At 44.5% G+C, this 13,975-nt stretch overlaps 2 protein-coding genes across 3 annotated transcripts; one reads left to right on the forward strand and one right to left on the reverse strand.

Annotated features, from left to right (window-relative positions):
* Positions 1–357: 357 nt before the first annotated feature.
* LOC111954002 (zinc finger and BTB domain-containing protein 25-like) lies at positions 358–6,024 on the reverse strand. Of its 2 annotated transcripts, XM_023973480.2 has the most exons (3): positions 5,711–6,024; positions 4,412–4,601; positions 358–3,848 (listed from the first exon to the last, which is right to left on the reverse strand). In XM_023973480.2, exons 2-3 carry the CDS (start codon positions 4,582–4,584, stop codon positions 2,600–2,602), a joined length of 1,422 nt encoding a protein of 473 aa, XP_023829248.1. In that variant the 5' UTR covers positions 4,585–4,601; positions 5,711–6,024; the 3' UTR covers positions 358–2,599. The 2 variants fall into 2 exon arrangements, with proteins under 2 accessions (XP_023829248.1, XP_023829246.1); XM_023973478.2 differs by having other exon boundaries at positions 4,412–6,023.
* A 387-nt stretch (positions 6,025–6,411) lies between these two features.
* Positions 6,412–13,327, forward strand: zbtb1 (zinc finger and BTB domain containing 1). The gene is made up of 2 exons (XM_023974480.2): positions 6,412–6,695; positions 8,033–13,327. The coding sequence occupies exon 2, from the start codon at positions 8,037–8,039 to the stop codon at positions 10,131–10,133; it is 2,097 nt and encodes a 698-aa protein (XP_023830248.1). The 5' UTR covers positions 6,412–6,695; positions 8,033–8,036; the 3' UTR covers positions 10,134–13,327.
* The last annotated feature ends 648 nt before the right edge of the window (positions 13,328–13,975 follow it).

Below are 13,975 nucleotides of genomic sequence, written 5' to 3' on the forward strand. Positions count from 1 at the left end.
GGTAGAGCATGGGACTAAAGCAGTGGAGGCTGCTGAGGGGAGGACGGCTCATAATAATGTCTGGAACGGAGTCAATGGAATGGCATCACATTGAAACTATGTGTTTGATACCATTCCAACTATACCACTCCAGCTATTACAATGAGCCCATCCTCCTCAATTAAGGTGCCACCAACCTCCTGTGGACAACAGCCATTGTTTTTAGACACTGGTGTGTGTAACATTTACCTCATCGCAATTACATGCAGCATTAAACAAACAGAAATAGTGAGAGGGAAAGGAATTCCGATATCGGAAACAGATGTTCGGTTTGTAGAAACTAAACATTCCTATCAATAAGACGAGTTACATGAGACAATCTGTTAAAAAATATATTTATTTACAAAACATTTTCCATGTATGGAAAAGTGACACAGATTAATGAAAACATGAAACCACAGCCATGTGGTAACGACAAAGTGTATGACAAAGTGGAAAAGTAGCCAACTGAAACATACCAGAGGTCACACACACCAACAGGATAGAATGGAAACAAACCCAGGAAGGTACATTTAATAATCCTAGGTTTATACTGTCTATCGCAGTACATACAGGTTCCTGGTTCAACATTACTAGATGCATTCTTCTACACACTCTGATAGCCATTGCCACATATCCGTCAAATATGAATCTACAATCGCACAATCATAAAGCTTTAGAGAACTAAGTTCAGAGTATCTCTTTTAGTCACTTCTACTCTTGCCTGGCTACCCGAACTCTATGCTCCAGCCAAACGCAACGCCCACGGACTTTAGTGGACTCCGTCATGAGTCTGGAACTGAGTACCTCCCCAACCCTCCACCCTTTACCAAATGCGAACACTTTGTTTTGTACAATGCCCCTCGTCACCAAAAACGACTTCAATGATGGCCGTCTCAGACTGAAGTATGTAGCGAACGACAAAGCAGCGGAAGAACTTAGTGTGAGTCGTCAGGCTACTTCTACTCATGTTAGCCTGTTATGAGCTAAAATAAGTCCTTCTTTGTGTTGTCAAGGATTACATTTTAACATTTTTAATTTAACTAGGCAAATCAGTTAAGAACAAATTGTTATTTACAATGACGGCCTACCCCAGCCAAACCTGGATGACGCTGGGCCAATTGTGCGCCACTCTATGAGACTCCCAATCATGGCCGGATGTGATACAGCCTGGATTTGAACCAGGGACTGTAGTGACGCCTCTTGCAGTGCCTTAGACCGCTGTGCCACTCGGGAGCACAGGATAAAGTACATTCAACAGGTTTCCTCTGTAGTTAAACACTGCCAAGGGTCGTATGTGTCATCTCAGAGGAGGAGTGCTGATTTAGAATCAGTTTTGCCTTTCAGATCTAGAATGAATAAGACAGGGGGGGACCTGATCCTAGATCAGCTCTCCTGTGACGCTTGAATACATCCCCAGGTTTTCCAGCTTTAAAGGTTTTGGGATGACACTTGTGACTTTGTCTTCTTTTGCATCCACGTCCATTTTCATAGTTAGTACACACTTCTTGAAGGTGAATGAAGCTGGCCAAGCAAATTCTCTGCTAATTATCAAGTTTAGGTATACTGTGCTAGTTTGTAAGTGCTAGTAAGTGCTAGTTTGTTGAGATTAAAGAAAGAAAAAGAGGAACACCAAGCCCCTGCTCATGATTTTGGAGGGAAATATTTAAATGTTCCAATATGTGTAATGATGTACTACCATACATCAATTGTGTACTGCAACATTGTGGGCGTGAGAATTTGTCCCTTGCAAATTCCTGTAACCCTGACAACCCTCCATAACAACAAGCCAGGCTCCATTTCAACAGCTACTTATTTCTGAGAGTGCACATTTTCAGAAAACAATGCAGATACATAGTATTTGCTAATTTCCAATCAATACACCAGCTGGTAAAACATTACAACTGAGAGAGAGACAACACATTCCTCCTTTTAAATACCATGTTCTATTCTATTCAACCGTTCACTGAATAAAAGAACATACACTTTACACTGGATTCACATCACAGGTTTTCATCTAACCGACAGAGAGATGACGGTATTGACAAAAGGACAGGATACAACCGGATCAGTGGAAAGATAATGACGAAAGGTAAGGAACGCAACTGAAACAGGGTCATGTTCAGTCGGAATTAAACTGAAGAAAACAAACTCAAACAGGGTGAAACAGGAGGTACTATCTGGAATCGTCCAATAAGAATCACTAAGTTTCGTTTTCCATTGCAAAAAACGTTTTACTATTGTTGTGCCCTAATGAAGACGAACCAGATGTGCACAGTCTCTGGTGAGTGCAGATGGGAGAATGAAGATGTATTCGCAAAACACTTCTTATTACATAGCTGTTATCCCCGGGTAACTGTAAGGGTATAACTTATGTCAATTACCTTGTAACAAGTATAAGCACATAGTTCTTACCAATTACCATTGTTAATCCAGTTTTCTAAGAAAACACACAAAAAAAGAGAGGCTACTGCATAATCACACAAACAAGAGTTATCAAATTAGGTGGTGACTCCAGCACATCACCTATGTAAAATGGGAGTTGATGTATTTCTTTCATTTCTACAGTTTGTTTTCGCTTTCATTCCACAGCGACGTTGTCCACGCTCTCCTGCGAGATCTCAGAGTCTAGCGAATAGCAGGAGCTGCCATTGTCCTGAGCTTCCCTGTTTGCCTCCTCCGCCAGCGCTACTGTAGTGCTTGCCGCCACCCCGCCGCCCTCCGGTGGCCCCTCACAGAAGTGCCCAGAAGCGTGGATGAGCTGGCTGCAGAGGCGGCTGTAGCGATGGTAGCGCGACGGCTTGCCCGTGTGCGTGTACATGTGCTCCTGCAGCTGGCTCTTCTGGGTGAAGCGCAGGCTGCACACGGAGCAGGTGATCTTGCGCTTTCGTGTGTGACTGATAGTAGAGGTGGTCATGGTGGTGGTGGGGGGTGTACTGGTGCCACCGGCTATACCCCCCCTGCTCCGCCTTAGCTCGGTGGCTAGCTCGTCAGCTAGGGCTTGGCTCTGTCTCAGGGCCTCCTCCAGGTAGCCTGCATCCTGCTGATCCTGGGGGCACCCCCGCTGCTGCTGCTGGTCCTCAGGGCCCACTGTGTCCCCTCCCCCGCCCTGGGAGAGGCCCTCCATTAGTCCGCTGGGGTCCAGGGCGCAGGTGGCGTGGCTGAACAGGTGCTCGCGGAGCCCCTCGGGGGACGAGCAACGCTCGCCGCACCGGGGGCACGGCAGCGCATGGGGGCCATCCTTGAACAAGAGGCCCTGGCAGGGGTTGCCGCCCTGGGCCAAAGGAGACGTTGGGGACCCTCCCCCGCCTGGCGCCTGATGGCACTCCTCTCCCTCTTCCTCCACCCTCTCCTGCTTGATGCGCGTTGAGATGTCTGAGTCGTCGCCGGAAGCCACAGAGGAGACACCACGGAGGAGACCAGAGAAGGGCTGACGGCCTGATAAGGGGACGCCCTCCATCCCCACAGTCATCGAAAACTGGGTGGCGTGGGAGCGACCTGCCCGAGTGGACGAACGCACGTCCTCGGGGCCGCCCCCTCCTCGGGCCCCTGCACTACCTTTAGGGACCCCAGTACCCTCCTTGTTTGCTAACTGGGATGAAATCTGAATGCCGTACAGGTTGGACATGCGGACAAGGTCGGCGGTGGCGGCATCGGGCCCACCCTCACCAGGCTTACTGCACAGCTGGTAGGCATGGAGGAACTTGATGCCCTCCTGCAGGCGGCCCTGGTCCACCGGCTGCTTGGGGCCCATGCCTGTGTACATGATGTGGAGCAGGTAGCTGAAAACGTCTGGCTGGATGTCCGTGGGCTGGATCTTAATGCACTCACTATGAAGATGACGATAGACAGTGGGAGAGTATATTAGCCTTTACTCTCGAAGCACATTCATATTTCCTGTCTCTAATAACAAAGTATCCCTTGGATTTTGTTAAGTTAAATATATGTATACAAACTAGTCAAGACCTTCTCTCGTGCAGGACATTCAGGTAATACAATGTACAAAAACAAACACACAAGTAAGTGCATTACCAGTCTCAATTCTATTCTATTAATCTATTCTTGCAGCCGAAGAAACATGTGGTTAACAATCAGTGCAATGTGAGACAACTTACACAACACCCCTTCTAACCCCCAATATCACTGAAACAACCTCTGATGGTCTCTAGACCCTGGTACTGTACAACAAGACCAAAGATCGAATCCCTGAGCTGACAAGGTAAAAATCTGTCGTTCTGCCCCTGAACAAGGCAGTTAACCCACTGTTCCCTGGTAGGCCGTCATTGAAAATAAGAATTTATTCTTAACTGACTTGCCTAGTTAAATAAAGGTCAAATTAAATAACACCCTTAATGTGTCACAGAATGCAACAGTCATGCAGTATGCATCTAACCTTGACTGATGAATGAAGATCATCTTGAAGTAGTTGGAGAAGGCAGCAAGCACAGCCCGGTGGGCCTTGAAGTACACGTTGCCAATGGCGACTGTGCAGTCGCACAGGAAGCCAAACTCCCTCTGGATGTTGAGCTGCTGCAAGAGGAACAGGCTGTGGCTGGAAACGTCCATGATACCCCCCACTCCACCTCATGTCACACACATAAATATACGCACATAGTAATTCATAATATAAAAATTAGGTTCAGGAGAGGATATGTTGTGCAGACCTGGGTTAAAATAGTATTCACTTCCTTTCAAATAGTTTGGGGTGGAGTTTGCACTTCTGGGACTATTCAAATTGGTTCCATTGTGCCAGGTAAGCTCAATAAATATACACAAATACTATTGGAACCCAGGCCAGGTCTGATTGCTGTGCAAAGACAACATGTGATTCTATATGATCAAACTATTTTCTCAGCCTCTAGAGCACACCCAACATATGTTCATAAAATGTCACACCTCTGAAGCATGCATTAAGGAATTTCTGAAAGTGCTGCTGAAACAATGGCGTACTCTGCTGGTCAAAAAATTGAAAGAAGCACCCCGCCCCCCCTAAAAAAAAAAAGACTATTGGCCAGATGTTGGCATCTGCGTAACTTTCTACCTGTTGACATCTTAGGTAATAAGAGTTTCACTTCCGGTGTGAAAATATGAAACATTGAGGAACCGCAACCTAATAATTACTTTGACATAAAAACAGTTCATTTTATGTCGATGTATACTTACGGCAAGGTTATTACATTGTAACAGAGAGTGGGCCGATATAATATACCGTTACATTGTTGCAATAGATAGGGCATGTTTATATTGTAGCAAACCCTTTATTTAATTGTATCCGTTTATGCTGCCTACTTCAAATCAGACGGGGCAATATGATGGACTGTCAGACATAGCAACGCATGCATTCTTGCAACCGCCACAGATAAAGGGGTCAGCTTTCGAATGAAATATGCAAATAACCGAAAAATACCATCCTAAATGATGGTCAACATGCCAGTCCCCTATGTAGCCTACAACCCACAGGCGGTCTCAAAATATATTCGCCAGCTTGTTTCACTACAGCATCACATCGATTCACACACGTATGCGTTGTAGCCTATCAAGTGTTCCTGCCGACCGAATCAAGTGTTCCTTCCAGACAAAATCAACAACCGTGAACAGCCTCGATAACCCACACCGGCCCCAATGCATGCATTTGGATATCCCCTCCTATTTGCAAAACAAAGCAAATACGATAATCGGAAGTCTTTCTTACCACCTATTTGCGAAATATATATTAAATAAAGGTTTATATTTCGTACGTAGCCTATTTGTTGCCACAGAGAAATTCTCGCACGGTCTCGCGCGTCTTCCTATGTGATTGTCTCCTGAGGTTGTTATTCGTCACGTGACTGTACAGTAGCCTACTGTACATTTGCTGTTCTGTCATAAAAGGTGAACATTTTGTAAATACCGTGTGTAAAAAAATWAATTGTTCAAATTGTGTAAATACCGTGTGTTTTACTTTCCCCGGAAACATATGTCGTTGGTTGACAAACATTGAAGTAAGGGTAACATTCTAAATATATTTAAAAAAATAAACATGACATGTTCAGTCAATTTAAGAGCGCCTCAAAGTTCTAATAACCAAGTAGTACAGCCTCAAACGCACGCCGTGGAGATTTGATATTTTTCTAATTTGCCTTTATGCTGAAATGTAGCCTTAACATCCTATCAAGATGTAAGCCTACTTCTGTAAAACTTTAAGATTAATCAAATGTGTACCTACACCATCCTTATCGGTTGGTTATTATAGTAAGTGCATATGGAGGCGAAATAAATAGGCAATAAAATTAGGCTTTTAATCAAATTTATGCGGAGGAAGATAAACCTTGTTAATTTTATGCATTGGCGCTATTAACCTAAATAGCCTATGCCACAGTCACAGTCTCTATGTTCGTCCATTTTACTTGTAAGCGTCCAGCTGAGCAGCCTAGTCACTGCCTTGTTACAGTACACCCAGTCTCGGGAGGTTTGGATTTGCGTGAGTGGGGCTGGATCTCGCTCAGTGCGGTGAACGAGCTCGGCAGAGCGGCTGTGCGGAAGTTCTTTCATCCGTGCTGCAGAAGGGGCTTGCTTCGCCCTCGCGATTATTCTCGTCACAAGTTTATGGTTGGATAAAAGCGGTTCAGGTGGAACTTCTGGACAGTACACCCCAACTTGAGTTTTACTACATCCACAGTCTTCCTCATTTATTGTCGGTGAGTATTTATTCAGTGTTTTCACAGAGTAAACATTCCTGCTTTCGGAAAAACCCTGTGCCTTTTTTCTCATAGAGTGAATGCGGGTAGGAGCGCGGGGGTGGCAGTGCGTGCTTGCGTGAGATTTCCGACAACACTGCCACTGCCGTGGAGGTCTCTCCATTTTGGTTTCACATTGTTTGGTCCTCCCATATTTTCAACAAGAAATAATAATCACTAATTTACGCTGATGCTCCGATTGGAATGATTGTAAAGCTGTTTAGGTCATCGTTACTTTTAGTGAGGTATGATTGACAGCCACGATGCCCGCACGACTTAGTCTCCAAAACAGGCCAATGAAAATTGGTGGGAGGGAGTTGAGCAGTCAACGAGTACCGACAAAGAAACGGCTATTTTTGAGCCATAAATAAGAGGACATCACCTCACTGCACATTATCAAAGTAGACCATTGATATGATAGACTAGTCTACAGCTGTTAGACAAACAGATATTTCATTGTGATCAACTAAGTTCAAGTACATTTTATGTTATAGGCTTTAAAAAAAGCTACAAATGCAGTGCAGACTGAACTCCTCTTTGTGAACACTATTACTGTAGAAAATCTGTAATTGACATCACTGTAAATCTGTAAATTAAATAAAAATCATAAGCTAGCTATATACTGTAGATATATGTAATTTTTGCTTCCAGAGGAGCACGGCTTCCTGGGGAACGCTTACACAAACACACTGAGCGTTTGGAGGCCAGGGACTGTTACAGTGTAGCATTAAGGGATTAGGTGCCTTGCTCATGGGCACAAAGTCAGGAGATGGAATACCTGAATCCCGACCGACATTTCCCCATCATACGTGGGATTCAAACCAGCAACCCTCCGATTGCAGGCCCACCTCTCTAACCTCTAGGCTTTATGCCGCCACACTAGTTCAAGACATAATGTGCTCTACTGTATATTATAAAATTAGGCTAGATTGTTTTGAAATCGTCAATTTGATAATATAGTCCTGTGTGAATACATACCTGGGTGACAAGAATTATCTTTAGGGTGATGTTATTTTAAGTGTGCCACAAGCAGACCTTTTAAAAATACTTTACTTCAACATGCAATGTTTAGCACTATTTTGAGAACTTAATTAAGGCATGAGAGTTTACATTTTTCTATTTCCTTTATTGTTTTATTTAACCTTTGTTTTTAATTAGGGTTATTGTACAGGGATAATAACCACTTAATTAAGCTTAAGATGTGCAATTGTGTTTTCAAACAGATTTGATACATCCTAAATAACTAAATGTAGGATCTTTAGATTGCTAATTCGCTGCTCTCCCCTTCACTCTTCCAGGGTGATGGCGAGGCCGAGCCACAGTGAGCATGTGCTGCAGCAGCTCAACAACCAACGGGAGTGGGGCTTCCTGTGCGACTGCTGTATCGCCATTGGCGACATCTACTTCAGGGCCCACAAGGCAGTGCTGGCTGCGTGCAGCTCCTACTTCCGCATGATGTTCATCCGGGACCAGCAGGGGACAGCTCGCATGGATCTCAGCAACATGCAGATCAGCGCAGAGTGCTTCGACCTCATCCTGCAGCTCATGTACCTGGGCTGCATCGTGGTGGGCAGCTACGAGTTTGAGGAGCTCAAGGTCTCAATGGCCTCCCTGCAGATGTACTACATCCCAGACACCTTGGAGGACCTCAGGGACATCAGGAACACCTCCAACCTCACACCGTCCTCCTCGGCCTCCTCCTCTTCCTCCACCACCTCATCCAGCTCCTCCTCCTCCATTGGCCCGGCAATTGCAGGAAAAATGATGTTTGGAGTCCGCATGTACGAACAGCAGAAGCCAAGCACCCCAGAGGGGGAGCCCAAAAGTTTGCCCAAAGTTGCCATCACTGCTGTGCCTGTGCGACCAAGCATTCCTGTCCCAGTCAACAGGCCTCCACTTGTGGTGGAGGATGTGGCGTCCCCTTTGGTAGTAGTTGCACCACCGTTTCTAGACAGTGTGGCTGAGCAGCCTTGTGACCTGCGCAAGAGGCCCGGTGGCCGGAGTGCCACCATGAAAGAGCGCCCCCGCTTCGGGCGCACATACACCTGCGACGACTGTGGCTTTGTCTTTAGCTGCGAGAAGTTGCTGATCGAGCACATCCTCACCTGCACCAATCGTAAGGCCTTTCAGGTCCCCAGGACCAGCTCCGAGGCAGACAACGACTCCAGCAAGGTGGAGAGCTCGGCCTCTGAGGGGATGGAGGAGCACAGGGTGGTCTGCAAGGGTGAAGAGGATTGGCCGGACCACAAGTCAGACGCTGACACAGTGATCAGGTCCATGACAGTTGGTACGGATAACGAGCCTGGTTCTGCTAGGAATATCACCATCAAGGTGGAGCTGGAAGAAAACATGGTGTCTGAGATGGATGGCATTAAGGTAGTTCAGGTGGGAGAGATCAGTGCGAGGCACAGTGCACTCAGCGACACTATGAGGGAACCAATTAAATTTAACCGGGAGGCCGAGGCTTGTGTTTCAGTCATGGGCGACAGCAACGAGCCATTCGAGGGGCACATGTCCAGCAACAAGGATTCTGGCATACCTGTTAAGATGCGCAAGATTAAAGAGGAGAAGCAGGACGGGGACAGCGCACCGTGTGAGCTGTGCGGCGAACTGCTCACAAAGGAGGACCAGTCAGCTCACTACATCTCTAGCCACATGGGCCACATCTGTGCCTGCGGGAGGTGTGGCCAGGTCCTAATCAAGGGGAGGCAATTGCAGGAGCACGCTGAGCGTTGTGGCGAACCTCAGGGTGCGGACACCGACTCCCATGGGGAGGAGGCAGACTCGCCCCTGCCCGAGGACCCGCAGGTCATGGACGATGGGCTGCTGGAAGGGGGTGACCTGGCCTGCCCCCAGTGTGGCTTGCTTTTTCAGAGTGAGAGCCTAGCATTGGAGCATGCTCTGGCCTGCCACGAGCAGGAGCTGTTCCGCCCCGCCCTGCTGGAGGATGGCGGCGTCGAGCCGGACCACCGGCGCAAGCACTTCTGCGCCATCTGTGGCAAGGGCTTCTACCAGCGCTGCCACCTGCGGGAGCACTACACCGTCCACACCAAGGAGAAGCAGTTCACCTGCCAGACGTGCGGCAAGCAGTTCCTGCGTGAGCGGCAGCTTCGGCTGCACACCGACATGCACAAGGGCATGGCGCGCTACGTCTGCCCCGTGTGCGACCAGGGAACCTTCCTCAAACACGACCATGTGCGCCACATGATCTCGCACCTGTCGGCCGGCGAGACCATCTGCCAGGTGTGCTTCCAGATCTTTCCCAGCGGAGAGCACCTGGAGAAGCACATGGACGTGCACCTGTACATCTGTGGCGTCTGCGGGGAGAAGTTTCGCCTTCGCAAGGACATGCGGAGCCACTACAACTCCAAGCACACCAAAAGACTGTGTCCTGCCTGAATTTAATGCATCTGTTACTTAAAAGCCATAAATGTGAGAACAAATTTATGCACTTGAACACCAAAAAAAGAAAACCTATAAAATCTGCACTTTCAAATTTGTATGAATAATCAAAATGTGTTATTGCCTCAAATTTTGGCCATTTTGTCATTTAGTTTCACACCCCTGTACTAAACACACATTACTGCCATTTGTTGACAGTGCCACAGTAGACAAATCCTTGGCTCATCTTTTAAGGCTTTTGGAATCTGGTGTTTCTCAGCAAACAGCCTATGCAATACACAGTTCATGGAATGAAGTGGATTCAACTTAAGTTCCTTGCAAAGAGGTGTGTTTTGATTGTAATATGAATCCACACTTCAATATAGTCTTTATGAGTAGTTACTGTACATAGCACTTGTGCATTTACAATGAAGAATGGCCTTGCCTTTGCTTTGGCGGTGCCGTGCTCTTGCTTTACAGGTGTGCATGAGAGTGGCATTGCATTTCTGAACATTGTCTGCCAGTCGATGCCACTTTGCAACGCTCACTTCTTTGTCATTTCAATGTAAAGCATTAGGGACATGGACAAGCATAACTGAATATCTCAACAAATTGACTGATCTGGCTCCTTGTATTTTAAAATGATGCTACGAAATGGAAAGAGAGGCATCGTTTGTTTAGCCCAATCATAACATAGGCTACATCACGGTTTTCCAAAATTCTGTTTTAGACAGGCTCAGAAATTCCTGTCTTTAAAGGCCCAGTGCAGTCAAAAACGTGATTTCCCTGTGTTTTATATATATTGCCACACTATGAGGTTGGAATAATACTGTGAAATTGTGAAAATGGTGATATAATGCCCTTTTAGTGTAAGAGCCCATAGGGACCAGCACAAAAAAAGTACAAAAATGTATGCACTCACTACTGTAAGTCGCTCTGGTTAAGAGCGTCTGCTAAATGACTCAAATGTAAAAGACTGGTTTTGGTGGGGTGGAGTTTTGGCCTGCCTGGTGACATCACCAGGTGGTAAATTAGTTAATAGACCAATAACAAAGAGTTCCAAACCTCTCTGCCAATAACAGCTAGTTTTCAGTTTTCCCTCCGCACTCAGACCACTCCCAGACAGTCCTAGCAAATTTCTTGCTTGAGAAATTCCTCTTTGCTAAGAAGCTATTTTTGTTTATTTTTGACCATTTTAATTGAAAATAATCACAGTAAGATACTTAATTGTTACCCAGAAATGATTTGATATTGAGATAAAAACAGCTGCATTGGACCTTTAAGCCCCAAATGATAGTTTTTACACCATAAGGTTGATTTATTTTCTACCAGAATTGATACACATGACTACAACTCATATCAGATATGAACACTTTTTTTCTTCATGAAAGTTGCTTTTTAAGTGGAAAGTTCAATAGCTGTGAGAACTTCAGATTGTAAATAGGACACAAAAAAACACTAGAATGCTTTACTCTTGACAACGGTTATCACCTAATTCCATATGAAATCTTTCATGCCACCAAGGCAAGATCATGCACTCGCTCTTTTGCTTAATCAATTATTTCACGTGTTTACTATGCAATGTTGGGCTATACACAACTCTGAAACTTTCATTCGCTTTTCAAACAGCCTTCGATTCAAAGGATTTCTATTGTTGATATACAGTAATTAATTACTTTTATCACTGTGTGAGAAAACAGTTATGTCTACATTGATTCTTATTCAGTTTTCCTGGTAAGGAAACAATTAGCAACATAACTTCGACCCAGTGACTATAGAACAGTAATTTGGCTTTATAGACAATCAAAAATTGTAATATTTCATTTTTGCATACTGTACACAGACTAAAACTATGTCTGAATCCACTCTTGGGAACTTTTATGTGCTAATCGATGACTTCATTCATGTTACATTTGCTTTCTCTTCAGCTTGGATAGATTTAGTCGGAAGCTTCCTTTAACATTTGCCGTTGTATGAACTTTTGTTTGATTGCATTACACAGCCAATATTAAGCTTTGTCCTACATTGGTAGTGTTATATTGCGGGGAGTTACTTGAGCAGTATGTCTCCTGCATGTTGGACAATGTCACACGTGTTGCTATTGTGAAATGCTAATCCTTTTGTTTGTTTGCCCTGCAGAGAGAACATACTCTAAAACATCTTGAAACAACATGCAGTAGTGTGGAAGCTGGTAAAGCCTCTTAAAGTAGCTATCCATTGTTTCCAAATGTCTATGAAATATGATCTATAATTAATTACTATAGCTAGGTTTCCATCTAATGGTGACAGATTTCCATGTGAATATTTTTTTWAAATCTGCATAAAAACAATGCGCATTTTTCCACCAGAGATGTTGCAGATGAAAGGCTATGCGTGATGACGTAGTGCGGTAAAAATAGCTTTCGTGGTTAAATTCTCATGTACCGACAAAAAAAATACAAGTTAAATGGGTTTCCATCACATTCAACTCTTTTTATGGTTCTCTCACCCAAAAAATGGCATTATATAGCTGAGTGTTCCCACTCCGGTATTGGCAGTGCGCTCCAGCCAACAGTGCACAGATACAATACTGTTGGCTAGAGCGCACTTATAGCCTACATCAGGGATCAGCATCTAGATTCAGCCGTGGACGGATTTTTTCTTTTCTTGAGTGGATGGTCAGGTGGCCAGAACATAATTACAAATAATTTGTCAACTGCAAATTGACCTCAAGAAGCCCAAACTATATAATATTTAACTAAAACAGAATCGTTTCAAACTTTGCTTACATTTGTATACGATCACATACTGTATATCTCTCTATTTACAAATCTAAAATCACTTGGAGCTGATTTGCTGGTGTTTGTACAGTCTTTTTTGACCAACAATAAAAAATAATACACATTTTCACAGAAAACTTGGGACAAATTTGTCCCCCAGGCCGCCAGTTGGGGAACCCTAGCCTACATGATGACATTATTATTAAAAGCGTTTCCACTGACATTTCTCACATAATTTATTTTACAGACAAAAAAGATCCCACCTTGTCTAGTGTATTTTGTTTTGTCGACATTTGGAAAGTTTACCGAAAACCTTTCAGTTTCCATCAGGCCTGTCATTACATTTTATATCTGACATATACTTTACTCGCATAAAAAGGTTAGTTGGAAACCTGGTTAATATGAGTGAAATATCTTTCTTGAAAAAAAAATGAATAAAAAAGTTAAAAAGCAGCTTTTCTGTGTTTGAATGGTGTGGGCGTATACTGGTCGATAAAAATATCCATGACAAGTAAACAGCTGATTGGCCAGCTCAGCCAATGAGTCAGTGGGTAGATTCGATTATACTGAGCAGCGGGGTACCTGGCAAAGGCACATTATATCATCGTGCGAAAGAGGGGAGGGAAGAGCGCCCTTCTCAAATGGAACAGTAATCTACGCGGCTCGGTCATTTTGTCAACAAGGCAACATGGTGCATCGTCCAGAAACATACATATATTTTCCATAAAACAAATGTTAGAATTTGCTAACTCATTTTCATTGGGAAGCCAGATAAAGCTAAAAAGCAATCACTTTTGCATTTGAAAACACAAGAGTCCTACTCATTACTCCACGTGCTCCTACGTCGCACCTAGCTCATGCCTGAACTTTCACCCGGTGCAAAACATGCCACAAGGGCGCCTGGGCGAAATTAATCAAACCCCTCATTGAGACGTCTTGGCCAAAAACTTTGGCCACAAATACAAGTATAGAATGAGTCAAAATTATTTGGGTACGAGTTAACAGATGAGCTTTTAAAAGTTAGATTTTGACTGGGCAGTTATTTTAAGCCATCATAATGTAGGCCTACAACATGACCACGTACAGATGTAGGATCTTAAT

Source organism: Salvelinus sp. IW2-2015, linkage group LG28 (assembly GCF_002910315.2).
Source record: "Salvelinus sp. IW2-2015 linkage group LG28, ASM291031v2, whole genome shotgun sequence".
Lineage (NCBI taxonomy): Eukaryota > Metazoa > Chordata > Actinopteri > Salmoniformes > Salmonidae > Salvelinus > Salvelinus sp. IW2-2015.

Coding starts and splice junctions, on each gene's coding strand:
- LOC111954002 (XM_023973480.2), bottom strand. CDS start 4,584: ATGGACGTTTCCAGCCACAGCCTGTTCCTCTTGCAGCAGCTCAACATC. Junction 3,849..4,411: donor ATCTTCATTCATCAGTCAAG/GTTAGATGCATA, acceptor TCATCTTCATAG/TGAGTGCATTAAGATCCAGC.
- zbtb1 (XM_023974480.2), top strand. CDS start 8,037: ATGGCGAGGCCGAGCCACAGTGAGCATGTGCTGCAGCAGCTCAACAAC.